Below are 23,486 nucleotides of genomic sequence, written 5' to 3'. Positions count from 1 at the left end.
CTGCCCCCTGCACCAGTCCCTCAGCCACACATTCATCCTCCACCTCACTCCATTCCCAGGAGCAGGCTGAGGGTAAGAGAGTTGGTTTTCTGATTTCAATTAATTATTTATTTTTTCAGTTAATTTTGGGTTTAAAATCGGAGGTTTTTTTCAAAACCGGAAGGTGGCCAGGAGAGGCCTGGGGAAATTTTTGGAGGGTTTAAAAGCGCACCAAAGTATACAGCGGGCAGCAGAGTGAGTGGGAAGTTGAGTGAGCTGTCAGGGCTTTGGCTCACAGGGCTTGGACGAGCAGGGGTGAGTTTCTGTTTCCTTACATTCTTATTAACTTTTCACTGTCTTACTTGACATAAAGTGTCCAGTATGAGTGTGAAACCAGTGTGTTGTTCCCAGTGTAGGATGTGGGAGGTCCTGGAGGCATCTGGCCTCCCGGACATCCACATCTGTGAGGGGTGTGTCGAGCTGCGGTTCCTGAGGGACCGTGTTAGGGAGCTGGAACTGCAGCTCGAGGATCTTAGGCTGATGAGGGAGAATGAGGAGGTGATAGACAAGAGCTATCATCAGGTGGTCACACCAGGGCCACGGGAGGAGGCCAAGTGGGTGACGGCCAGGAAGGGTAAGGCTAGGGTGGTTGAGAGCACCCCGGTGGATTTGCCCCTGCACAACAAGTACTCCTGCTTGAGTACTGCTGGGGGGGACAGCCCGCCTGGGGGAAGCAGCAGTGGCCGTGTCTCCGGAGTGGAGTCCAGCCCTGTAACTCAGAGGGCTAAGGAAAAGAGGAGGAAGGCGGTATTAATCGGGGACTCGATGGTGAAGGGGACAGACAGGCGTTTCTGCGGAGGTAGGCGGGAGTCTCGCATGGTGGTCTGCCTCCCTGGGGCCGGGATCCAGGATGTCGCTAGTCGCGTCCCGGAAATCCTGAGGTGGGAGGGAGAGGAGCCTGAGGTAGTGGTACATATTGGTACCGCTGATGTGGGTAGGAAGGGAGAAGGGGTCATGAAAAGGGAGTACAGGGAATTAGTGAGACAGCTGAGAAAGAGGAAAGCAAAGGTAGTAATCTCAGGATTACTGCCTGTGCCACGGGAAGGTGAGGGCAGGAATGGAGTGAGGTGGAAGATGAATGTGTGGCTGAGGGACTGGTGCAGGGGGCAGGGATTCAGGTTCCTGGACCATTGGGACCTCTTTAGGGGCAGGGGTGATCTGTATACAAAAAACAGGTGGAACTTAAATCACAGGGGGACCAATATCCTGGCCGGTAGGTTGGCTAAGGCTACTGGGGAGAATTTTGGTTGGGGGGAGGGGAGCTAGAAGAGTTGACTAGGATCAAGGAACTAATTGATGGGGGGGAGGATGCAGGGGTAAGGGGAATTACAAAATTAATGGTAGAGGAGAGGGTGCAAGTGAATGAAGGCGGTAATTTAGATAAGGGAGTAGAGGGAGAGGGTGTTCGCGACTCATCAAAGCGGGTCCAGATAAAAGCTGGAATAAGGACACTTTGCCTGAATGCACGAAGCATTCGGAACAAGGTAAATGAGTTGATGGTGCAAATCAGCACAAGTGGGTACGATCTAGTGGCCATTACAGAAACGTGGCTGAAAGGTGACCAGGACTGGGAGATGAATATCCAGGGGTATCAGGCGTTTAGGAAGAAAAGACAGGAAGGAAAAGGTGGTGGGGTCGCGCTATTAATAAGAGATAATATCAGGGTAGTACTGAGGGATGACATAGGCTCTGAGGAACAAAACGTGGAATCATTATGGGTAGAGATGAGGAATAGTAGAGGGAGAAAGACACTAGTAGGTGTGGTATATAGGCCCCCAAATAATAATGTTGAGGTAGGGAGGGCTATAAACAAGCAGATAAGGGATGCGTGTAAAAATGGAACGGCAATAATCATGGGGGACTTCAACATGCACATTGACTGGCAGACTCAAGTCGGTAAGGGTGGAATGGAGGAAGAGTTCTTAGAATGCTGTCGGGATAGTTTCCTTGAACAGCATGTTACGGAACCGACGAGGGAACGAGCTATTTTGGATCTGGTATTGTGTAACGAGGTAGGTAGAATTAAGGATCTTATTGTGAAGGACCCTCTTGGGTCTAGTGACCACAATATGGTCGAATTTCTGATTCAGATGGAAGAGGAGAAAGTTTGGTCCCAAACCAGTGTCCTCTGTTTGAACAGAGGGAAATATGATAGGATGAGGGATGAATTGGCTAAGGTAGACTGGGAGAGCAGGCTGGCAGGTAGGATAGCTGAGGAACAGTGGAGGATTTTTAAGGAGATCCTTTTCAGTTCTCAGCAAAAATATATTCCAGCAAAAAACAAGGATTGTAAGAAAAGGGAGAACCAGCCGTGGATAACGAAGGAAATAAAGGAGAGTATTAAAATAAAAACAGCTGCGTACAGAGTGGCCAAAAATAGTGGAGAAACAAGTGATTGGGAAAAATTTAAGAAACAACAAAGAGAGACTAAGAAAGCGATAAAGAAAGGAAGGATAGACTATGAAGCTAGGCTAGCAATTAATATAAAAAATGATGGTAAAAGTTTTTATAAATATATAAAAAGGAATAGAGTGGCTAGAGTGAATGTTGGACCCTTGGAGGACGAGAGGGGGGAGTTAATAGTGGGAAATGAGGATATGGCTGAGTCTTTAAATAAGTTTTTTGTGTCGGTCTTCACGGTGGAGGACACAAATAGTTTGCCAAATATTAACGATAGAGGGTTGGCAGCAGGAGAAATACTTAATACAATTAATGTTACCAGAGAGGCAGTGCTGGGTAGACTAATGGGACTGAAGGTGGACAAGTCCCCGGGTCCGGATGGAATGCATCCCAGGGTATTGAAGGAAATGTCAGAGGTAATAGTGGATGCGTCAGTGATTATTTATCAAAACTCGTTGCATTCTGGGGTCGTGCCGGTTGATTGGAAAACGGCTAATGTTACGCCGCTGTTTAAAAAAGGAAGGAGACAAAAGGCGGGTAACTATAGGCCGGTCAGCTTAACGTCTGTAGTAGGGAAAATGCTGGAATCCATTATTAAAGAGGAGATAGCAGGGCATCTGGATAGAAATGGTTCGATCAATCAGACGCAGCATGGATTCATGAGGGGAAAGTCGTGCTTGACGAACATGTTGGATTTTTATGAAGATGTGACTAGGGCGGTTGATGGAGGAGAACCGGTGGATGTGGTGTTTTTGGATTTCCAAAAGGCATTTGATAAGGTGCCCCATAAAAGGCTGCTGAAGAAGATTAGGGCACACGGAGTTGGGGGTAGTGTGTTAAAGTGGATTGGGGACTGGCTATCCGACAGGAAGCAAAGAGTCGGAATACCACCTCAGGATTTCTGGGACTTGCCCAGTGACATCCTGGATCCCAACCCCGGGGAGGCAGACCACCATGCGAGACTCCCGCCTGCCTCTGAAAAATTGCCTGTCCATCCCCCTGACTGTCGAGTCCCCGATTAATACTGCCTCTAATACTGATTGAGGTCCACAAAATTATGAGAGGCACAGACAGGGTGGATAGTCAGAGGCTTTTCCCCAGGGTGAAAGTGTCAATTACAAGGGGGCACAGGTTCAAGGTGAGGGGGGAAAGTTTAGAGAGATGTGCAGGGGAAGTTTTTCACGCAGAGAGTGGTGGGTACCTGGAACGCGCTGCCAGAGGAGGTGGTGGAAGCAGGCACATCAGCAATATTTAAGAGGTATCGGGATGGGTACATGAATAGGGAGGAAATAGATGGATACGGACCAAGCAGAACAAAGAACTGGACAGCACAGGAACAGGCCCGTCAGCCCCCCAAATCTGTGCCGACGCAGATGTCTCTCTAATCTAATATTTTCTTGCCTCTACGTGGTCCATATCCCTCTATTCCCTGTCTATCCATGTATCTATCCGGATGTCTCTTGAACATTGCTATAGAATCTGCTTCCACCACCTCCTCCGGCAGCACGTTCCAGCCATTCACCACCCTCTGTGTGAAACCTTGCCCCTTACATCTCTGTTAAACTTTCCCCCTCTCACTTTCAACTTTTGCCACTTCGACCCTCGGAAAAAGTCAAAGAACAAAGAACAAAGAACAGTACAGCACAGGAAACAGGCCCTTCGGCCCTCCAAGCCTGTGCCGCTCCTTGGTCCAACTAGACCAATCGTTTGTATCCCTCCATTCCCAGGCTGCTCATGTGACTATCCAGGTAAGTCTTAAGTCCCTGACTATCCACTCTATCCAAGCCTGTCATAATCTTGTAAATCTCTATCAGGTCCCCCCCTCATCCTCCATAGAACATAGAACATTCCAACGCAGTACAGGCCCTTTGGCCCTCAATGTTGCGCCGACCTGTGAAACCAATCTGAAGCCCATCTAACTTACACTATTCCAATATCGTCCATATGTTTATCCAATGACCATTTAAATGCCGTTAATGTTGGCGAGTCCACGGCTGCTGCAGGCAGGGCGTTCCACACCCTTACTACTCTCTGAGTGAAGAACCTACCTCGAACATCTGCCCTATATCTATCACCCCTCAATTTAAAGCTATGTCCCCTCGTGCTAGCAAAACCATCCGAGGAAAAAGGCTCTCACTATCCACCCTATCTAATCCTCTGATCATCTTGTATGCCTCTATTAAGTCACCTCTTAACCTTCTTCTCTGTAATGAAAACAACCTCAAGTCCCTCAGCCTTTCCTCATAAGACCTTCCCACCATACCAGGCAACATCCTGGTAAATCTCCTCTGCACCCTTTCCAATGCATCCACATCCTTCCTATAATGCGGCGACCAGAACTGTGCGCAATACTCCAAGTGCGGCCGCACCAGAGTTTTGTACAGCTGCAACATGACCTCCTGGCTCCGAAACTCAATCCCGCTCCCAATAAAATCTAACACTCCATACGCCTTCTTAACAACCCTTTCAACCTGGGTGCCAACTTTCAGGGATCTATGCTCATGGACACCGAGATCTCTCTGTTCATCCACACTACCACGTATCTTACCATTAGCCCAGTACTCTGTAATCCTGTTACTCCTTCCAAAGTGAATCACCTCACACTTTTCTACATTGAACTCCATTTGCCACCTCTCAGCCCAGCACTGCAGCTTATCTATGTCCCTCTGTAACCTGCAAGAACCTTCCGCACTGTCCACAACTCCACCGACTTTAGTGTCATCCGCAAATTTACTAACCCATCCTTCTACGCCATCATCCAGGTCAATTATAAAAATGACAAACAGCAGTGGCCCCAAAACAGATCCTTGCGGTACACCACTAGTAACTGAACTCCAGAATGAACATTTTCCATCAACCACCACACCCTGTCTTCTTACAGCTAGCCAATTCCTGATCCAAACGGCTAATTCACCCTCAATCCCATGCCTCCATATCTTCTGCAATAGCTTACCATGGGGAACCTTATCAAACGCTTTACTGAAATCCATATACACCACATCAACTGCTTTACCCTCATCCACCTCTTTGGTCACCTTCTCAAAGAACTCAATAAGGTTTGTGAGGCACAAGCTACCCTTCACAAAACCGTGTTGACTATCCCTAATCAAATTATTCCTTTCTAGATGATTATAAATCCTATCTCTTATAATCCTTTCCAAAACCCCACAACAGAAGTAAGGCTCACTGGTCTATAATTACCAGCGTTGTCTCTACTTCCCTTCTTGAGCAAAGGGACAACATTTGCTATCCTCCAGTCTTCTGGCACTATTCCTGGAGACAATGACGACATAAACATCAAAGCTAAAGACTCTGCAATCTCCTCCCTTGCCTCCCAGAGAATCCTGGGATAAATCCCATCCGGCCCTGGGGACTTATCTATTTTCACACTTTCCAGAATTGCTAACACCTCCTCTTTATTAATCTCAATTCCGTCTAGTCCTATAGCCTGGATCTCAGTATTCTCCTCGACAACATTGTCTTTTTCCTGCGTGAATCCGACACACCAATGAAAACAATCCAAGTTTGTTCAACCTTTCTTCATAGTCCATATCCTCCAAACCAGGCAACATCCTGGTAAATCTTTTCTGCTCCCTCATCAACATCCTTCCGGTAGTGTGGCAACCAGAATTGTTCACAATTCTCCAAATGTGGCCGAACCAAAGCCTTTTCCAGCTGCAACATGATTTTCCAATTCCTATGCGGAATTGGAAAATCCTATATGGGGAAAGGAAATTATGATGCAATTCGGCAAGATTTAGCTGGCATAGGTTGGGGAAGGAAACTGCAGGGGATGGGCACAATTGTAATGTGGAACTTGTTCAAGGAACAGCTACTACGCGTCCTTGATAAATATGTACCTGTCAGGCAGGGAGGAAGCAGACGTGTGAGGGAACCGTGGTTTACTAAGGAGGTTGAATCTCTTGTGAAGAGGAAGAAGGAGACTTATGATAAGATGAGACGTGAAGGCTCAGTTAGGGTGCTTGAGAGTTACAAGTTAGCCAGGAAGGACCTAAAGAAATAGTTAAGAAGAGCCAGGAGGAGACATGAGAAGTCTTTGGCAGGTAGGATCAAGGAAAACCCTAAAGCTTTCTATAGGTATGTCAGGAGTAAAAGAATGACTAGGGTAAGATTAGGGCCAGTCAAGGACAGTAGTGGGAAGTTGTGCGTGGAGTCTGAAGAGATAGGAGAGGCACTAAATGAATATTTTTCGTCAGTATTCACACTGGAGAGGGACAGTGTTATCGAGGGGAGTACTGAGATGCAGGCTGTTGGACTGGATGGGATTGATGTTCATAAGGAGGAGGTGTTAGCAATTCTGGAAAGGGTAAAAATAGATAAGTCCCCTGGGCCGGATGGGATTTATCCTAGGATTCTCAGGGAGGCTAGAGAGGAGATTGCAGAGCCTTTGGCTTTGACCTTTGTGTCGTCATTGTCTACAGGAACAGCGCCAGAAGACTGGAGGATAGCAAATGTTATCCCCTTGTTCAAGAAGGGGAGTAGGGACAACCCTGGTAATTATAGACCGGTGAGCCTTACTTCTGTTGTGGGCAAAGTATTGGAAAGGATTATAAGAGATAGGATTTATAATCACCTAGAAAGGAATAATTTGATTAGGGATAGACAGCACGGTTTTGTGAAGGGTAGGTCGTGCCTCACAAACCTTATTGAGTTATTTGAGAAGGTGACCAAAGAGGTGGATGAGGGTAAAGCGGTTGATGTGGTATATATGGATTTCAGCAAAGTATTTGATAAGGTTCCCCATGGTAAGCTTTTGCAGAAAATACGGACACATGGGATTGAGGGTGATTTAGTGGTTTGGATCAGGAATTGGCTAGCTGTAAGAAAACAGAGGGGGGTGGTTGATGGGAAATATTCATCCTGGAGTTCAGTTACTCGTGGTGTACCGCAAGGATCTGTTTTGGGGCCACTGCTGTTTGTCATTTTTATTAATGACCTGGATGAGCGCGTGGTGAGAGGGTGAGAGGGGCAAAGTATAACTCAGATATCAGAGGGACGCTTTTTACACAGAGGGTGGTGGGGGCCTGGAATGCGCTGCCAAGTAGGGTGGTGGAGGCAGGCACGCTGACATCGTTTAAGACTTACCTGGATAGTCATGAGCAGCCTGGGAATGGAGGGATACAAACGATTGGTCTCGTTGGACCAAGGAGCGGCACAGGCTTGGAGGGCCGAAGGGCCTGTTTCCTGTGCTGTACTGTTCTTTGTTCTTTGTGGAAGGATGTTATTAGTAAATTTGCGGATGACACTAAAGTCGGCGAAGTTGTAGACAGTGCAGAGGGAAGTGGCAGGTTACAGAGGGACATAGATAAGCTGCAGAGCTGGGCCGAGAGGTGGCAAATGGAGTTTAATGCGGAAAAGTGTGAGGTGATTCACTTTGGAAGGAGTAACAGGAATACAGAGTACTGGGCTAATGGTAAGATACTTGGTAGTGTGGATGAACAGAGGGACCTGGGTGTCCATGAGCATAGATCCCTGAAAGTTGGCACCCAGGTTGATAGGGTTGTTAAGAAGGCGTACGGTGTGTTAGCTTTTATTGGTAGAGGGATTGAGTTTCGGAGCCAGGAGGTCATGCTGCAACTGTACAAAACTCTGGTGTGGCCGCATTTGGAGTATTGCATACAGTTCTGGTCGCCGTATTATAGGAAAGATGTGGAAGTGTTGGAAAGGGTGCAGAGGAGATTTACCAGGATGTTGCCTGGTATGGTGGGAAAATCGTATGAGGAAAGGCTGAGGGGCTTGAGGTTGTTTTCGTTAGAGAGAAGAAGGTTAAGAGGTGACTTAATAGAGGCATTCAAGATGATCAGAGGATTAGATAGGGTGGATAGTGAGAGCCTTTTTCCTCGGATGGTGATGGCTAGCACGAGGGGACATAGCTTTAAATTGAGGGGTGGGAGATATAGGACAGATGTTCGAGGTAGGTTCTTTACTCAGACAGTAGTAAGGGCGTGGAATGCCCTGCTTGCAGCAGTAGTGGACTCGTCAACATTAAGAGCATTCAAATGGTTATTGGATAAACATATGGATGATATTGGAATAGTGTAGATTAGAGGGGCTTTAGATTGGTTCCACTGGTCAGCACAACTTCGAGGGCCGAAGGGCCTGTACTGCGCTGTAATGTTCTATGTTCTATGTTTTATACTCAACACCCCGACCGATGAAGGCCAGCATGCCATACGCCTTCTTGACCACCTTGTCCATCTGAGTTGCCACTTTCAGGGAACTGTGGATCTGCTTGCCTAGCTCACTTTGCATGCTAATATTTCTAAGGGCTTTACAATTGAAGTACACTTTTCTTCTGCAGTAGACCTTCCAAATCGCATCACCTCACATTTGTCTGGGTTAAATTCCATCTGCCATCTTTCAGCCCAGGCCTCCAGCTGATTAATATCCGGCTGTATCCTCTGACAATCCTCCTCACTATCCACTACTCCCCCAATTTTTGTATCTTCTGCAAATTTACTAATCAGACCACCTACATTTTCCTCCAAATCATTTATATATATATTACAAACAACAGAGGTCCCAGCACTGATCCTTGTGGAACACCGCTTGTCACAGACCTCCAGTTAGAAAAATACCCTTCCACTGCTACTCTCTGCTTTCTTTGTCCAAGTCAGTTTTGTATCCATCTTCCCAGCTCATCTTGGATCCCATATGACTTCACCTTCTGTATCAGCCTGCCATGAGGAACCTTATCGAAGGCTTTACTAAAGTCCATGTATTCAACATGTACCCAGGAGGGTTTAAACTAGTATAGCAGGGGGGTGGGAACCAGAGCAGCAGGTCAGCAGGAGAAATGACGGAGGGAGAGCTACAGACTAAGGCTAGTAAGAATAAGAGGAAGAGCAGGCAGGGAGTATTTGTTGAACACAGTGGGACTGGTGGTCTGAAGTGCATTTGTTTCAATGCGAGGAGTATAACAGGCAAGACAGATGAACTTAGAGCTTGGATTAGTACTTGGAACTATGATGTTGTTGCTGTTACAGAGATTTGGTTCAAACAGGATCAGGATTGGCAGCTTAACATTCCAGGATGCAGATGTTTCAAGTGGGATAGAGGGGGATGTAAAAGGGGTGGGGGAGTGGCATTACTGGTTCAGGAGAATATTCCAGCTGTACTGTGGGAGGACACCTCGGAGAGTTCAGGCAGCGAGGCAATATGGGCAGAGCTCAGGAATAGGAAGGATGCACCCACAATGTTGGGGGATTATTACAGGTCTCCCAATAGCCAGCAGGAGATAGAGGAGCAGGTATGCAGACAGATTTTAGAAAGATGCAAAAACAACAGGGTTGTTGTGGTGGGTGATTTTAACTTTCCCTATATTGATTGGGACTCACTCGCTGCTAGGGGCATGAATGGGGCAGAGTTTGTAAGGAGTGTCCAAGAGGGTTTCTTGAAACAGTATGTAAATAGCCCAACTCGGGAAGGAGCCAGATTATACCTGGTATTGGGGAATGAGCCTGGCCTGGTGATCAAAGTTTCAGTTGGAGAGCATTTCGGGAACACTGATCATAATTCCGTAAGTTTTAAGGTGCTTATGGATAAGGACAAGAGTGGTCCTCGGGCGAAGATGTTAAACTGGGGGAAAACTAACCACAACAACATTAGGCAGGATCTGGAGATTGTAGACTGGGGGAGGCTATTTGAGGGTAAATCAACATCTGACGTGGGAGTCTTTCAAATGTCAGTTGATTGGAATTCAGGACCGGCATGTACCTGTGAGGATGAAGGATAAGTGTGGCAAGTATCAGGAACCCTGGAAAATGAAGGATATTATGAGCTTTATCAAAAAGAAAAAGGAAGCATTCATAAGGTCTGAAAGGCTTAGGACAGATGAGGCCCTTGAGGAATATAAAGAACGTAGGAAGGAACTTAACGAAGGAGTTAGGAGGGCTAAAAGGGGTCATGAAAAATCCTTTGCAAACAGGATTAAGGAAAATCCTAAGGCATTTTATACGTATGTAAAGAGCAAGAGGGTAGCCAGAGAAAGGGTTGGTCCAACAAGGATTGTGAAGGGAATCTATGCATGGAACCAGAGGAAATGGGCGAGATACAAAATGAATACTCTGCCTCAGTATTCATCAAAGAGAGAGACTTGATGGATGAGGAGCCTGGGGTAGGCTGTGCAGATATTCTGGGTCATGTCGACCTAGTGAATCTCTTCTGCACCCCCACCTGTGCCAGTGTATCCTTTCCCAAGTAAGGAGACCAAAACTGTACACAGTACTCCAGGTGTGGCCTCACCAGCACCTTATACAGCTGCAACATAACCTCACGGTTTTTAAACTCCATCCCTCTCGGAATAAAGGACAGCATTCCTTTTGCCTTCTTAATTACCTGCTGCACCTGCAAACCGACTACTTGTGATTCATGCACAAGGACACCCAGGTCCCTCTGCACAGCAGCATGCTGCAATTTTTTACCATTTAAATAATAGTCAATTTTTCTGTTATTCCTACCAAAATGGATGACCTCACATTTACCAACATTGTACTCCATCTGCCAGACCCTCGCCCACTCACTTAGACTATCTATATCCCTTTGCAGACTTTCAGCGTCCTTTGCCACTCATCTTAGTGTCATCTGTGAATTTTGACACACTACACTTGGTCCCCAACTCCAAATCATCTCTGTAAATTATAAACAATTGCGGTCCCAACACTGATGGGCGGCACGGTAGCACAGTGGTTAGCACTGCTGCTTCACAGCTCCAGGGTCCTGGGTTCGATTCCCGGCTCAGGTCACTGTCTGTGTGGAGTTTGCACATTCTCCTCGTGTCTGCGTGGGTTTCCTCCGGGTGCTCCGGTTTCCTCCCACAGTCCAAAGATGTGCGGGTTAGGTTGATTGGCCAGGTTCAAAATTGCCCCTTAGAGTCCTGAGATGCGTAGGTTAGTGGGATTAGCGGGTAAAAATATGTGGGGGTAGGGCGTGGGTGGGATTGTGGTCGGTGCAGACTCGATGGGCCGAATGGCCTCCTTCTGCACTGTAGGGTTTCTATGATTCTATGATTCTATGATCCCTGAGGAACACCACTAGTCACTGATCACCAACCAGAAAAACACCCATTTACCCCCACTCTTTGCTTTCTGTTAGTTAACCAATCCTCTATCCATGCTGAAGGAGAGGTCATACCTCACTAACTTGATCGCATTGACAAAGATGATAGATGAGGGAAAGGCAGTGGATGTTGAATACATGGACTTCAGTAAAGCCTTTGACAAGGTACCTCATGGTAGACTGGTACGAAGGGTGAAGTCACACGGGATCAGAGGAGAGCTGGCAAGATTGTTCGACTGGAGCAAGCAGAGAGGGAGTGATTTGAGGCAGGAATGCTGGTGAGAGATTGAATTATTTATTTATTTATTTTGTCAGTTAGTGTGGGGTTTTTTTTTGCCTTTACTTTTGTAGTAGTATTTTTCTTAAGTTTAAAGTGAAAACCAGAAGTGGGCTGCGAAGGAGTCGGGGAAGGGTTTTTTAAGCGCGCGAAGTATAAAAGGTAGGCTGCAGTATACAGCGGGCAACGGAGTGTGTGGGAAGCAGAGTGTGAGCTATAAGGGCTTTGGCTCACAGGGCTTCGGGGGCCAGGGCGAGCAGGGGTGAGTTTAATTCATTTTTGCTGTTTCTACCTGGTACTGGCAAGGTATCTAGAGGGGATGGGTGTGCAGGCAGTGCAATGTTCCTCTTGCACTATGTTTGAGGTGAGGGATGACGTCAGTGTCCCTGCTGATTACACCTGTGGGAAGTGCACCCATCTGCAGCTCCTCCAAAACCGTGTTAGGGAACTGGAGCTGGAGTTGGATGAACGTAGGATCATTAGGGAGGCAGAGGTGGCCATAGACAGAAGCTTCAGGGATACAGTTACTCCAAGGAATGAAAATAGATGGGTGACGGTGAGAGGGGCTGGGAGGAAGCAGTCAGTGCAGGGATCCCCTGTGGTCGTTCCCCTTCGCAACAAGTATTCCGCTTTGGATACGGTTGAGGGGGACGACATACCAGTGGTGAGCCGCAGTGAGCGGATCTCCAGCACTGCGTCCGTCTCTGTGGCTTGGGAGGGTAAGGGGGAGAGCGGGAGGGCAATAGTTATTGGGGACTTGTTAGTTAGAGGGATAGATAGGAGGTTCTGTGGCAGCAAAAGAGACTCGAGGATGGTATGTTGCCTACTGGATGCCAGGGTCCGTGACGTCTCGGACCGTGTCTTCCGGATTCTTAAGGGGGAGGGGAAACAGTCACAAGTCGTGGTACACATTGGTACCAACGACATAGGTAAGAGAAGGGACGGGGATTTAAAACAGGAATTTCGGGAGCTGGGCTGGAAGCTGAGAGCCAAGACAAAACATGTGGTCATCTCTGGTACATTACTGGTGCCACGTGATAGCGAGTTGAGGAACAGGGAGAGAGAGCAGTTAAACATGTGGTTGCAGGGATGGTGTAGGAGGGAGGGTTTCAGATACGTGGATAATTGGAACACATTCTGGGGAAGGTGAGACCTGTACAAACAGGACGGGGTGCACCTGAACCAGAGGGGCACCAATATCCTGGGAGGGAAATTTGATACGGCTCTTCAGGGGGGTTTAAACTAATTTGTCAGGGGAGTGGGGAAAGGAGTTGTAGTCCAGAAGTCAGTGTTGAGGGTGGTGAGGTATTGGGGAAGGTATCAAGGTCAAGGGTGGGTACCGGTAGACAGGAAGGTGGGTTGAAGTGTGTCTACTTCAATGCAAGGAGCAGCCGGAACAAGGTAGATGAACTTGGGGCATGGATTGGTACTTGGGACTACGATGTTGTGGCCATTACGGAGACGTGGGGTAGAACAAGGACAGGAATGGTTGTTGGACGTTCTGGGGTATAAATGTTTCAGTAAGTGTAGGGAAGCTGGTAAAAGAAGTGGAGGAGTAGCATTGTTAATCAAGGATAGTTTAATGGCTGCGGAAAGGCACTTCGAGGGGGATCTGCACACTGAGGTAATATGGGCTAAAGTTAGAAATAGGAAAGGAGCGGTCACGTTGTTAGGAGTTTACTATAGGCCCCCAAATAGTAATAGAGATATGGAGGAAGAAATTGCTAAGCAGATTATGGATATGTGTGGGGGTCACAGGGTAGTTGTCATGGGGGGCTTTAACTTTCCAAATATTGATTGGAACCTTTGTAGGTCAAATAGTTCGGATGGGGCAGTTTTTGTGCAGTGTGTGCAGGAGGGTTTCCTGACACAATATGTGGATAGGCTGACAAGAGGTGAGGCCACATTGGATTTGGTACTGGGAAATGAACCGGGCCAAGTGTTAGATTTGGTTGTGGGAGAGCACTTTGGAGATAGTGACCACAATTCGGTGTCTTTTGTTATTGCAATGGAGAGGGATAGGGCCGTACGGCAAGGCAAAGTTTACAATTGGGGGAGAGGTAATTATGATGCGATTAGGCAAAAATTAGGGGGCATAAGATGGGAACAGAAACTGTCAGGGAAAGGCACAAATGAAAAGTGGAACTTTTTCGAGGAAATATTACTGGGTGTCCTTGATAGGTATGTCCGTGTCAGGCAGGGAGGAAATGGCCGAGTGAGGGAACCATGGTTCACGAAAGAGGTGGAATGTCTTGTGACAAATGGGGTTCAAATGTTTTAGTCGAAGTAGGGAAGGAGGTAGAAGAGGGGGAGGGGTAGCATTATTGGTCAGAGATTGTATCACAGTGTCAGAGAGGAGGTTTGATGAGGACTTATCTGTTGAGGTAGTATGGGCGGAGATTAGAAATAGGAGAGGAGAGGTCACCCTGTTGGGAGTCTTTTATAGACCTCCTAAAAGTTCTAGAGAGGTTGAGGAAAGGATTGCGGAGTCAATCCTGCTTAGGAGTGAAAGTAATAGGGCAATTGTTATGGGGGATTTTAACTTGACTAATATTGACTGGAATTGTTATAGCTCTAGCTCGTTAGAGGGGTCAGTTTTTGTTCAAAGCGTGCAGGAAGGTTTTTTGACTCAGTATGTAGACAGGCCAACTAGAGGTGAGGCTATATTGGATCTGGTGCTGGGAAATGAGCCAGACCAGGTGCTAGACTTGGAAGTTGGTGTGCATTTTGGTGATAGTGACCACAATTCGGTTACGTTCACCTTAGTGATGGAAAGGGATAGGCATGAACCTCGGGCCAGTGGTTTTAGCTGGGGGAAGGGTAATTATGAGGCTATTAGGAGAGAATTAGGAAACATAGGTTGGACTAGGAGATTACAGGGACTGGGAACGTCCGACATGTGGAGTTTTTTCAAGGAGCAGCTACTGCGAGTCTGTGATAGGTATGTCCCTGTCAGGCAAGGAGGAATTGGTAGGGCTAGGGAACCGTGGTGCACCAAAAAAGTTTCTTTGTTGGTTAAAAAGAAAAAGGAGGCTTATGTTCGGATGAGACGTGAGCACTCGGGTAGTGCACTAGAAAGCTTTAGATTGGCTAAGAGGGAGTTGAAGAGCGAGCTTAGAAGGACTAAAAGGGGACATGAGAAGACTTTGGCGGATAGGGTTAAAGAGAATCCTAAGGCGTTCTATAGGTATGTCAAGAACAGAAGGTTGGTTAGGGCAAGTTTAGGGCCAGTTATAGATGGCAGAGGGAAGTTATGTGTGGAACCGGAGGAGATTGGTGAAGCATTGAACCAATATTTCTCTTCGGTGTTCACGCAAGGGGACATGAATATAGCTGAGGAGGACACTGGGTTGCAAGGGAGTAGAATAGACAGTATTACAGTTGATAAGGAGGATGTGCAGGATATTCTGGAGGGTCTGAAAATAGATAAATCCCCTGGTCCGGATGGGATTTATCCAAGGATTCTCTGGGAGGCAAGAGAAGTGATTGCAGAGCCTCTGGCTCTGATCTTCAGGTCGTCGTTGGCCTCTGGTATAGTACCAGAAGATTGGAGGTTAGCGAATGTTGTCCCATTGTTTAAGAAGGGGAACAGAGACTTCCCCGGGAATTATAGACCGGTGAGTCTCACTTCTGTTGTCGGCAAGATGTTGGAAAAAATTATAAGGGATAGGATTTATAGTTATTTGGAGAGTAATGAATTGATAGGTGATAGTCAGCATGGTTTTGTGGCAGGTAGGTCGTGCCTTACTAACCTTATTGAGTTTTTTGAGAAAGTGACCAAGGAGGTGGATGGGGGCAAGGCAGTGGACGTGGTATATATGGATTTTAGTAAGGCGTTTGATAAGGTTCACCATGGTAGGCTTCTGCAGAAAATGCAGATGTATGGGATTGGGGGTGATCTAGGAAATTGGATCAGGAATTGGCTAGCGGATAGGAAACAGAGGGTGGTGGTTGATAGTAAATATTCATCATGGAGTGCGGTTACAAGTGGTGTACCTCAGGGATCTGTTTTGGGGCCACTGCTGTTTGTAATATTTATTAATGATCTGGATGAGGGTATAGTTGGGTGGATTAGCAAATTTGCTGATGACACCAAAGTCGGTGGTGTGGTAGACAGTGAGGAAGGGTGTCGTAGTTTGCAGGAAGACTTAGACAGGTTGCAAAGTTGGGCCGAGAGGTGGCGGATGGAGTTTAATGCGGAGAAGTGTGAGGTAATTCACTTTGGTAGGAATAACAGATGTGTTGAGTATAGGGCTAACGGGAGGACTTTGAATAGTGTGGAGGAGCAGAGGGATCTAGGTGTATGTGTGCATAGATCCCTGAAAGTTGGGAATCAAGTAGATAAGGTTGTTAAGAAGGCATATGGTGTCTTGGCGTTTATTGGTAGGGGGATTGAATTTAGGAGTCGTAGCGTTATGTTGCAACTGTACACAACTCTGGTGCGGCCGCACTTGGAGTACTGTGTGCAGTTCTGGTCCCCACATTACAGGAAGGATGTGGAGGCTTTGGAGAGGGTGCAGAGGAGGTTTACCAGGATGTTGCCTGGTATGGAGGGGAGATCCTATGAGGAGAGGCTGAGGGATTTGGGATTGTTTTCGCTGGAAAGGCGGCGGCTAAGAGGGGATCTTATTGAAACATATAAGATGATTAGAGGTTTAGATAGGGTGGATAGTGATAGCCTTTTTCCTCTGATGGAGAAATCCAGCACGAGGGGGCATGGCTTTAAATTGAGGGGGGGTAGTTATAGAACCGATGTCAGGGGTAGGTTCTTTACCCAGAGGGTGGTGAGGGATTGGAATGCCCTGCCAGCATCAGTAGTAAATGCGCCTAGTTTGGGGGCGTTTAAGAGATCCGTAGATAGGTTCATGGACGAAAAGAAATTGGTTTAGGTTGGAGGGTCACAGTTTTTTTTTTAACTGGTCGGTGCAACATCGTGGGCCGAAGGGCCTGTTCTGCGCTGTAATGTTCTATGTTCTATGTTCTAAATGCGCCTAGTTTGGGGGCGTTTAAGAGATCCGTAGATAGGTTCATGGACGAAAAGAAATTGGTTTAGGTTGGAGGGTCACAGTTTTTTTTTAACTGGTCGGTGCAACATCGTGGGCCGAAGGGCCTGTTCTGCGCTGTAATGTTCTATGTTCTATGTTCTATGTTTATCGGTTGGGCATTGAGCATAAAATTGGCAGGTCATGCTGCAGCTGTACAGAACCTCATTTAGAATATTCAGGTCACCACACTACCAGAAGGATGTGGATGCTTTGGAAAGGGTACAGAAGAGGTTTACCAGGATGTTGCGTGGTGTGGGGAGTATTAGCTGTGAGTAGAGGTTGGATAAACTCGTTTTGTTCTCACTGGAACAATGGAGGCTGAGCAGTGACCTGATAGAGATCTCGAAGATTATGTATGGCATAGACAGAGTAGATAATCAGATGCACTTTCCTAGGATAGAAAAGTCAAGTACTAGGGACATAGGTTTAACATGGGTGGGGAACATAGGAGACAGAGGGTAGCGGTCAAAGGGTCTTTTTCCAGCTGGAGGTCTGTGACCAGTGGTGTTCCGCAGGGCTCTGTACTGGGACCTCTGCTATTTGTGATATATATAAATGATTTGGAAGAAGGTGTAACTGGTGTTATCACCAAGTTTGCGGATGACACAAAGATGGCTGGACTTGCGGATAACGATGAGCATTGTCGGGCAATACAGCAGGATATGGATCGGCTGGAAAATTGGGCAGAGAGGTGGCAGATGGAATTTAATCCAGATAAATGTGAAGTGATGCATTTTGGAAGAAATAATGTAGGGAGGAGTTATACAATAAATGGCAGAGCCATAAAGAGTATAGAAACACAGAGGGACCTGGGTGTGCAAGTCCACAAATACTTGTAGGTGGCAACACAGGTGGAGAAGGTGGTGAAGAAGGCATATGGTATGCTTGCCTTTATAGGACGGGGTATAGAGTATAAAAGCTGGAGTCTGATGATGCAGCTGTATGGAACACTGGTTAGGCCACATTTGGAGTACTGCCTCCAGTTCTGGTCGCCGCACTACCAGAAGGACGTGGAGGCATTAGAGAGAGCGCAGAGAAGGTTTACCAGAATGTTGCCTGATATGGAGGGTCTTAGCTATGAGGAGAGATTGGGTGAACTGGGGTTGTTCTCCCTGGAAAGACGAAGAATGAGGGGAGATCTAATAGAGGTGTACAAGATTATGAAGGGTATGGATAGGGTGAACGGTGGGAAGCTTTTTCCCAGATCAGAAGTGACGATCACGAGGGGTCACGGGCTCAAGGTGAGAGGGGCGAACTATAACTCAGATATTAGAGGGATGTGTTTTACACAGAGGGTGGTGGGGGCCTGAAATGCGCTGCCAAGTAGGGTGGTGGAGGTAGACACGCTGACATCGTTTAAGACTTACCTGGATAGTCACATGAGCAGCCTGGGAATGGAGGGATACAAACGATTGGTCTAGTTGGACCAAGGAGTGGCACAGGCTTGGAGGGCCGAAGGGCTTGTTTCTTGTGCTGTACTGTTCTTTGTTCTTTGTTCTTTGGAAAAGTTTAGAGGAGATGTGCGAGGCAAGTTTTTTTACACAGAGGGTAGTGAATGTCTGGAACGCACTGCTTGGGGAGGTGGTGGGAGCAGGCACAATAGCGGCATTTAAGGGGCAACTAGACGAATGCATGAATGCATGGAAAGATACGGACTCCATAAGTGCATACTGTTTTCGTGTCGGCAGGCATCATGATTGGCACAGGTTTGGAGAGCCGAAACGCCTGTTCCTGTGCTGTACTTTTCTTTGTTCTTTGTTGCCCTGCCCTGGTCAATATTTTTTGTCACTTCCTCAAAGAACTCAATCAAGTTTGTGAGACACAACCTCCCCTTCACAAAACCATGCTGCCTATTGCTAATAAGCCTGTTCTCTTCCAGCTATGAGTACATCCTGTCCCTAAGAATCTTCTCCAATAATTTCCCCACCACTGATGTAAGGCATACAGGCTTGTAATTTCCCGGATTGTCTCTTCTGCCCTTCTTAAACAGAGGAACAATGTTAGCTACTCTCCAATCCACTGGTACCTCGCCCGTGGCTAGAGAGGATTCAAAGATTTTGGCCAAGGCCTCAACTCAGTATTCTGGGATAGACCCTATCTGGCTCTGGGGACTTGTCCACCTTAATGTTTTTCAAAACCTTCAATACCCTCCTCCCTTTCTTTCTCAACATGTCCTTGAATGTCAACGTCTTCCTTTCTACACTCACCATCCACCACATCCTTCTCCTTTGTGAATACTGATACAAAGTACTCATTAAGGACCTCACCCACCTCATCTGGCTCCACACACAAATTCCCTCCACTGTCCTTGAGTGGACCCACCTTTTCCTTAGCTACCCTCATCCCCCTAATATATGCATAAAAAGCCTTGGGATTCTCATTAATCCTGCCTGCCAGGGACATTTCATGGCCCCTTTTTGCCCTCCTAAGTCCCTGTTTAAGCTCTTTCCTGCTATCTTTGTATTCCTAAGAAAGTAAAGCCAGAAGGGCAGACGGTCTTTTTTAGTTTAGTTAGAGTATCATGATCGGCACAGGCTTGGAGGGCCGAAGGGCCTGTTCCTGTGCTGTACTTTTCTTTGTTCTTTGTTAATTTCTTTAACTATATCACAGTTCTGTTCCCTAATTTCTATACCCACATCATCTCACCAACACAAAATATTCATTTAGAACCCTACTCCTCTGGTTCCACACACAAATTACCAATGTGGCCCTCAATAGGCCCTATTCTTTCCTTAGTTATCCTTTTACCCTTCATGTACTTGTAAAACAAGTTAGGCTGTTCCTTTATTTTACCTGACAGTGTCCTTTCATGTTCCCTTATTGTTCTCCTAATTTCCTGTTTAAGTTCCCTTTTGCACACTCTATACTCCTCCAGGGCTTCTGCTCTTTTGATCCCTTGATGTCTACCATAAGCTTTCCTTTTTCTCTTTAACCAATGCTGTGTATCGCTCAATATTGCGGGTTCACTGGATTTGTTGGTCCTGTCCTTTCTCTTTGTTGGAACCTGTTGGCCCTGTACTCTCCCTATTTCCTTTTGGAATGTGTCCCACTGTTCCATCACCGATTTACCTCAAAGTCTCTGCTCCCAGTCCACTCTGGCCAAATCATATCTGATCTTATTAAAATCAGTGTGCCCCCTATTTCGAACTTTGATTTCAGGACCATCCTTGTCCTTTTCCATAACAATCTTCAGTCTAACTGAGTTATGATCGCTGTCTGCACAGTGCTCCCCCACTGACACTTCAACCACTTGCCCAGCTTTGTTACCTAAAATTAAATCCAGGACCAACCTCTCTCTTGTCGAACTTTCGATGTACTGGCTTAAAACGTTCGCCTGGATGCATTGTAAGAATTTTGCTCCCTCTAAACCTTTCACACTGTGACTGCCCCGGTTAATGTTGGGGAAGTTGAAATCCCCCACTATCACTACCCTATTACTTTTATATTTCTCTGACCTTTGTCCATATATGTACTCTTCTATTTCTGTAAGGAGGCTTAAAGAAAACCTCCAGCAATGTGATTGCTGCTTTTTGGATTTGACGTTCCACACATATGCCTTCATTTTTAAAAATTCATTTGTGGGACATGGGTGTCACTGGCTGGCCAGCATTTATTGCCCATCCCTAGTTGCCCGAGGGCAGTTGAGAGTCAAGCACATTGTTGTGGCTCTGGAGTCACCTGTTGGCCAGACCAGGTAAGGACAGCAGATTTCCTTCCTGAAGGACATTAGCTTTTGAAGACCCTTCTAAGATGCCGCCCTTCCTTACTGCTGTAATTGATTCCCTGATCAAAATTGGGACACTCCATTCTCTTTTACCTCCTTCTCTGTCTCGCCTGAAGACTCTTTCTCCTGGAATATTGAGCTGCCAAACCTGCCCCTCTCTCGATCATGTCTCAGAGATAGCAATGACATCATACCCCCATGTTTTAATTTGTGCCTCAACTCATTTGCGTTGTTTGTCAGATTCCTTGCATTAAAATAAATACTATCCAATCTTGCCAAACTCCCTTGTGCCTTAACTAGACTATAACCTCTTCCTGACTCACTTGCTGTCTCTTTGAATTCTGGCTGTGCATCTCCCACTGTTGAACCTTCTCTCAGGATCCCAGTCCCCACCAAGTTGGTTTGGGGATTTGATGCTTAGTCGCGCAGCTCTACAAAAATGTTACAGTAAAAGCTTTAAATGTGAAATCTGGAACTATCATTCTTTCAGATATTAACTGCAAGTTCAAATTTCTTTTTTAATGTTATCTGTCTCCATGGAAATTATAACAAAATATATTTAGGTCTGCTAAATTAACTGAGATTTCAGTTTTTGTATTGAAAGGATTTTATTCTGTACACTAATAAATCATTTTGCTCTCCTGTGTAGGTGTGGGTTTACAATATTTTCCGATAAGCAGCAGTGGTAAGTAAGCAAGTTTTACTCCTTCCCTCACTGCCAGCATCTTGTTATTTTGGGGCCCTGAGTGTGAGTCTACACTGAGAGTATTATTTCCCAGCCACTTTGAACCTGCTTTCAATAGTTTTGCACAGTTGGACCTCATTAACCACAGATTATGACGATCACACCTGGGTATCAGGAAGTTTGGTTGAGTGACTCTGATATTCAGATTGAAAATGACGAAAGGATTTTACACCATGAAGAATGCCGATTTTCACCAAATCCCCCCACAGTCTAGTTCTCTGACTTCAGGGTGACTGTATCATCAAGAAAATGGTCTGTGTAAATGTAGCAATATTAACAACAATAAATTGTATTCATATCATTCCTTTAACATAATAAAATGGCCAAAATCATTTCATTGGAAATTTATCAAATAAAATTTGACACCAGCTGTTGAAGGAAATATGAAGACCGGTGACCAAATGTTTGATCACAGGGGTAGGTTTTAAGGGTTGTCCCTGAGTGAGGAGAGAGAGAGATGGAGAAGCGAGAGAAAGTTAGAGAGAACATTCCAGAGCTTAAGGTAGAGGAAACTCAAGATATAGCCACCACTCTTGGAGTGGTTAAAATTTGGAGATGCCAGAATTGAAGGAGAGGAGAGAAATCAGGGATTGTTTGATTTGATTTATGTATTGGTATACAGTGAAAAGAATAGTTTCTTGCGCGCTATACGGATAAAGCATACTATACATAGAGAAGAAAAGGAGAGAGTAGAGAATGTAGTGTTACAGTCATAGCTAGGGTACAGAGAAAGATAAACTTAATGCGAGGTAGGTCCATTCAAAAGTCTGACGGCAGCAGGAAAGAAGTTGTTCCTGAGCCGGCTGGTACATGTCCTCAGACTTTTGCTTCTTTTTCCCAATGCAAGAAGGTGGAAGAGTGTATGTCCAGGGTACGTGGATCCTTAATTATGCTGGCTGCTTTTCTGAGGCAACGGGAAGTGTTAACAAAATCAATGGGTGGGAAGCTGGTTTGAGTGATAGACTGGGCTTCGTTCACAATCCTTTGTAGTTTCTTGTGGGCATATTTTTAACAATGCACCAATATGTTTTTGACTGACAGATTTCCACCACTTGACAAAACATTTATGAGATGCAGCAAGTCCGCAAGTCTGTAATGTAAATCCTGCACCGTTTTCCATTTCTGCACGATTATGAGAATCCAAGAGATAGTTGAGAATGAGTTCATGGCTGTTTAGCACTTGCTCCCAGCTAAAACTATGAGGGCAAATGATGGAGGGCAGCCTATCACTCAGTGCTGTTGATATCTGTTCATTATTTGTTTCACCAATCAACCCAGGGCACTGGGGCAGTTATAGATGAGAGAATCCGTGTGGTGTAGTAAGCGTAATGAAAGTGCCCTCTGTCAGTGGTGCTGTAAATTGAGTGATGGTGTGTCGCATCATTACTCCTGCTTTCCATTTGGAAAGTGCCTGGATCCTATTCAGTGCCTCAGAATCAGAGAGCGGAATTCTCCGTCCGTGCTGGTCTAAAAGCTGGAAATTCCCACTCGACTGTCAATGGGGTTTTACATTGTCCGCAACCTGCCCGCTACAATAACATTGAGAGAATTCCGGCCATAATATCTGACATTACATTAAAAGATAGGTTTGGTCAATCCATTGTGAAATCATACAGCACAGAAGGAGACCATTTGGTCCATCAGGTCTCTGCTGACTTCGAGAGAACAATCCAATTAATATCCAGACTGCTCTTTCTCCACAGCCCTACAACTTTATCCTTTTAAACATTCATTCAAAACCCTTGCAAAAGTTGCCTTGAATCATTTCAGATAGATCATTCTAGATCACAACAGTCCTCTGAGCAAAAGAAATATCTCCATTCACTCAAACATTTTCTGTTAAACCTGTGCTCTCTGGTCATTAACTTTGCTGCCAATGAATACTGATTCTATCCATTTTCTCTGTTCAAATATTTCATAATTATTTGTAATCTCCAATTTCCCATTTACACCATCACTCTTCACTGCTCTGAATTATCGGACTGCTTATCCAACATCTGCTAGAATAAATAAGATGTCCCTCCAATTAAATATTGCGAAGACTGAAGCCATTTTTTTCAGTCCCATTCCCTAACTGCTAATTCCACTCTTCGTCACTGTCAACACTCTGAGGTTTCAGAGTATGGATTTCAGTAAGGCATTTGACAAAGTCCCACATGGCAGGTTGGTTAAGAAGGT

The 23,486-nt window shown here is 45.9% G+C and overlaps 1 protein-coding gene across 5 annotated transcripts in view; it reads left to right on the top strand.

The window, feature by feature from the left end:
* Positions 1-23,486, top strand: part of arap3 (ArfGAP with RhoGAP domain, ankyrin repeat and PH domain 3) — a 482,966-nt gene that overhangs the window by 405,281 nt on the left and 54,199 nt on the right. For all 5 annotated transcript variants that reach the window (XM_078231730.1, XM_078231729.1, XM_078231727.1 and 2 more), the window contains one exon: positions 21,213-21,248. In XM_078231730.1, coding sequence (XP_078087856.1) covers positions 21,213-21,248 — 36 coding nt within the window. The remainder of the gene's footprint in view (positions 1-21,212; positions 21,249-23,486) is intronic.

This window comes from Mustelus asterias, chromosome 16, assembly GCF_964213995.1.
Source record: "Mustelus asterias chromosome 16, sMusAst1.hap1.1, whole genome shotgun sequence".
Taxonomy (NCBI): Eukaryota; Metazoa; Chordata; class Chondrichthyes; order Carcharhiniformes; family Triakidae; genus Mustelus; species Mustelus asterias.
The sequence above is the reverse complement of the archived record's forward strand: the minus strand, read 5'-3'. Positions and strand labels throughout refer to the sequence as shown.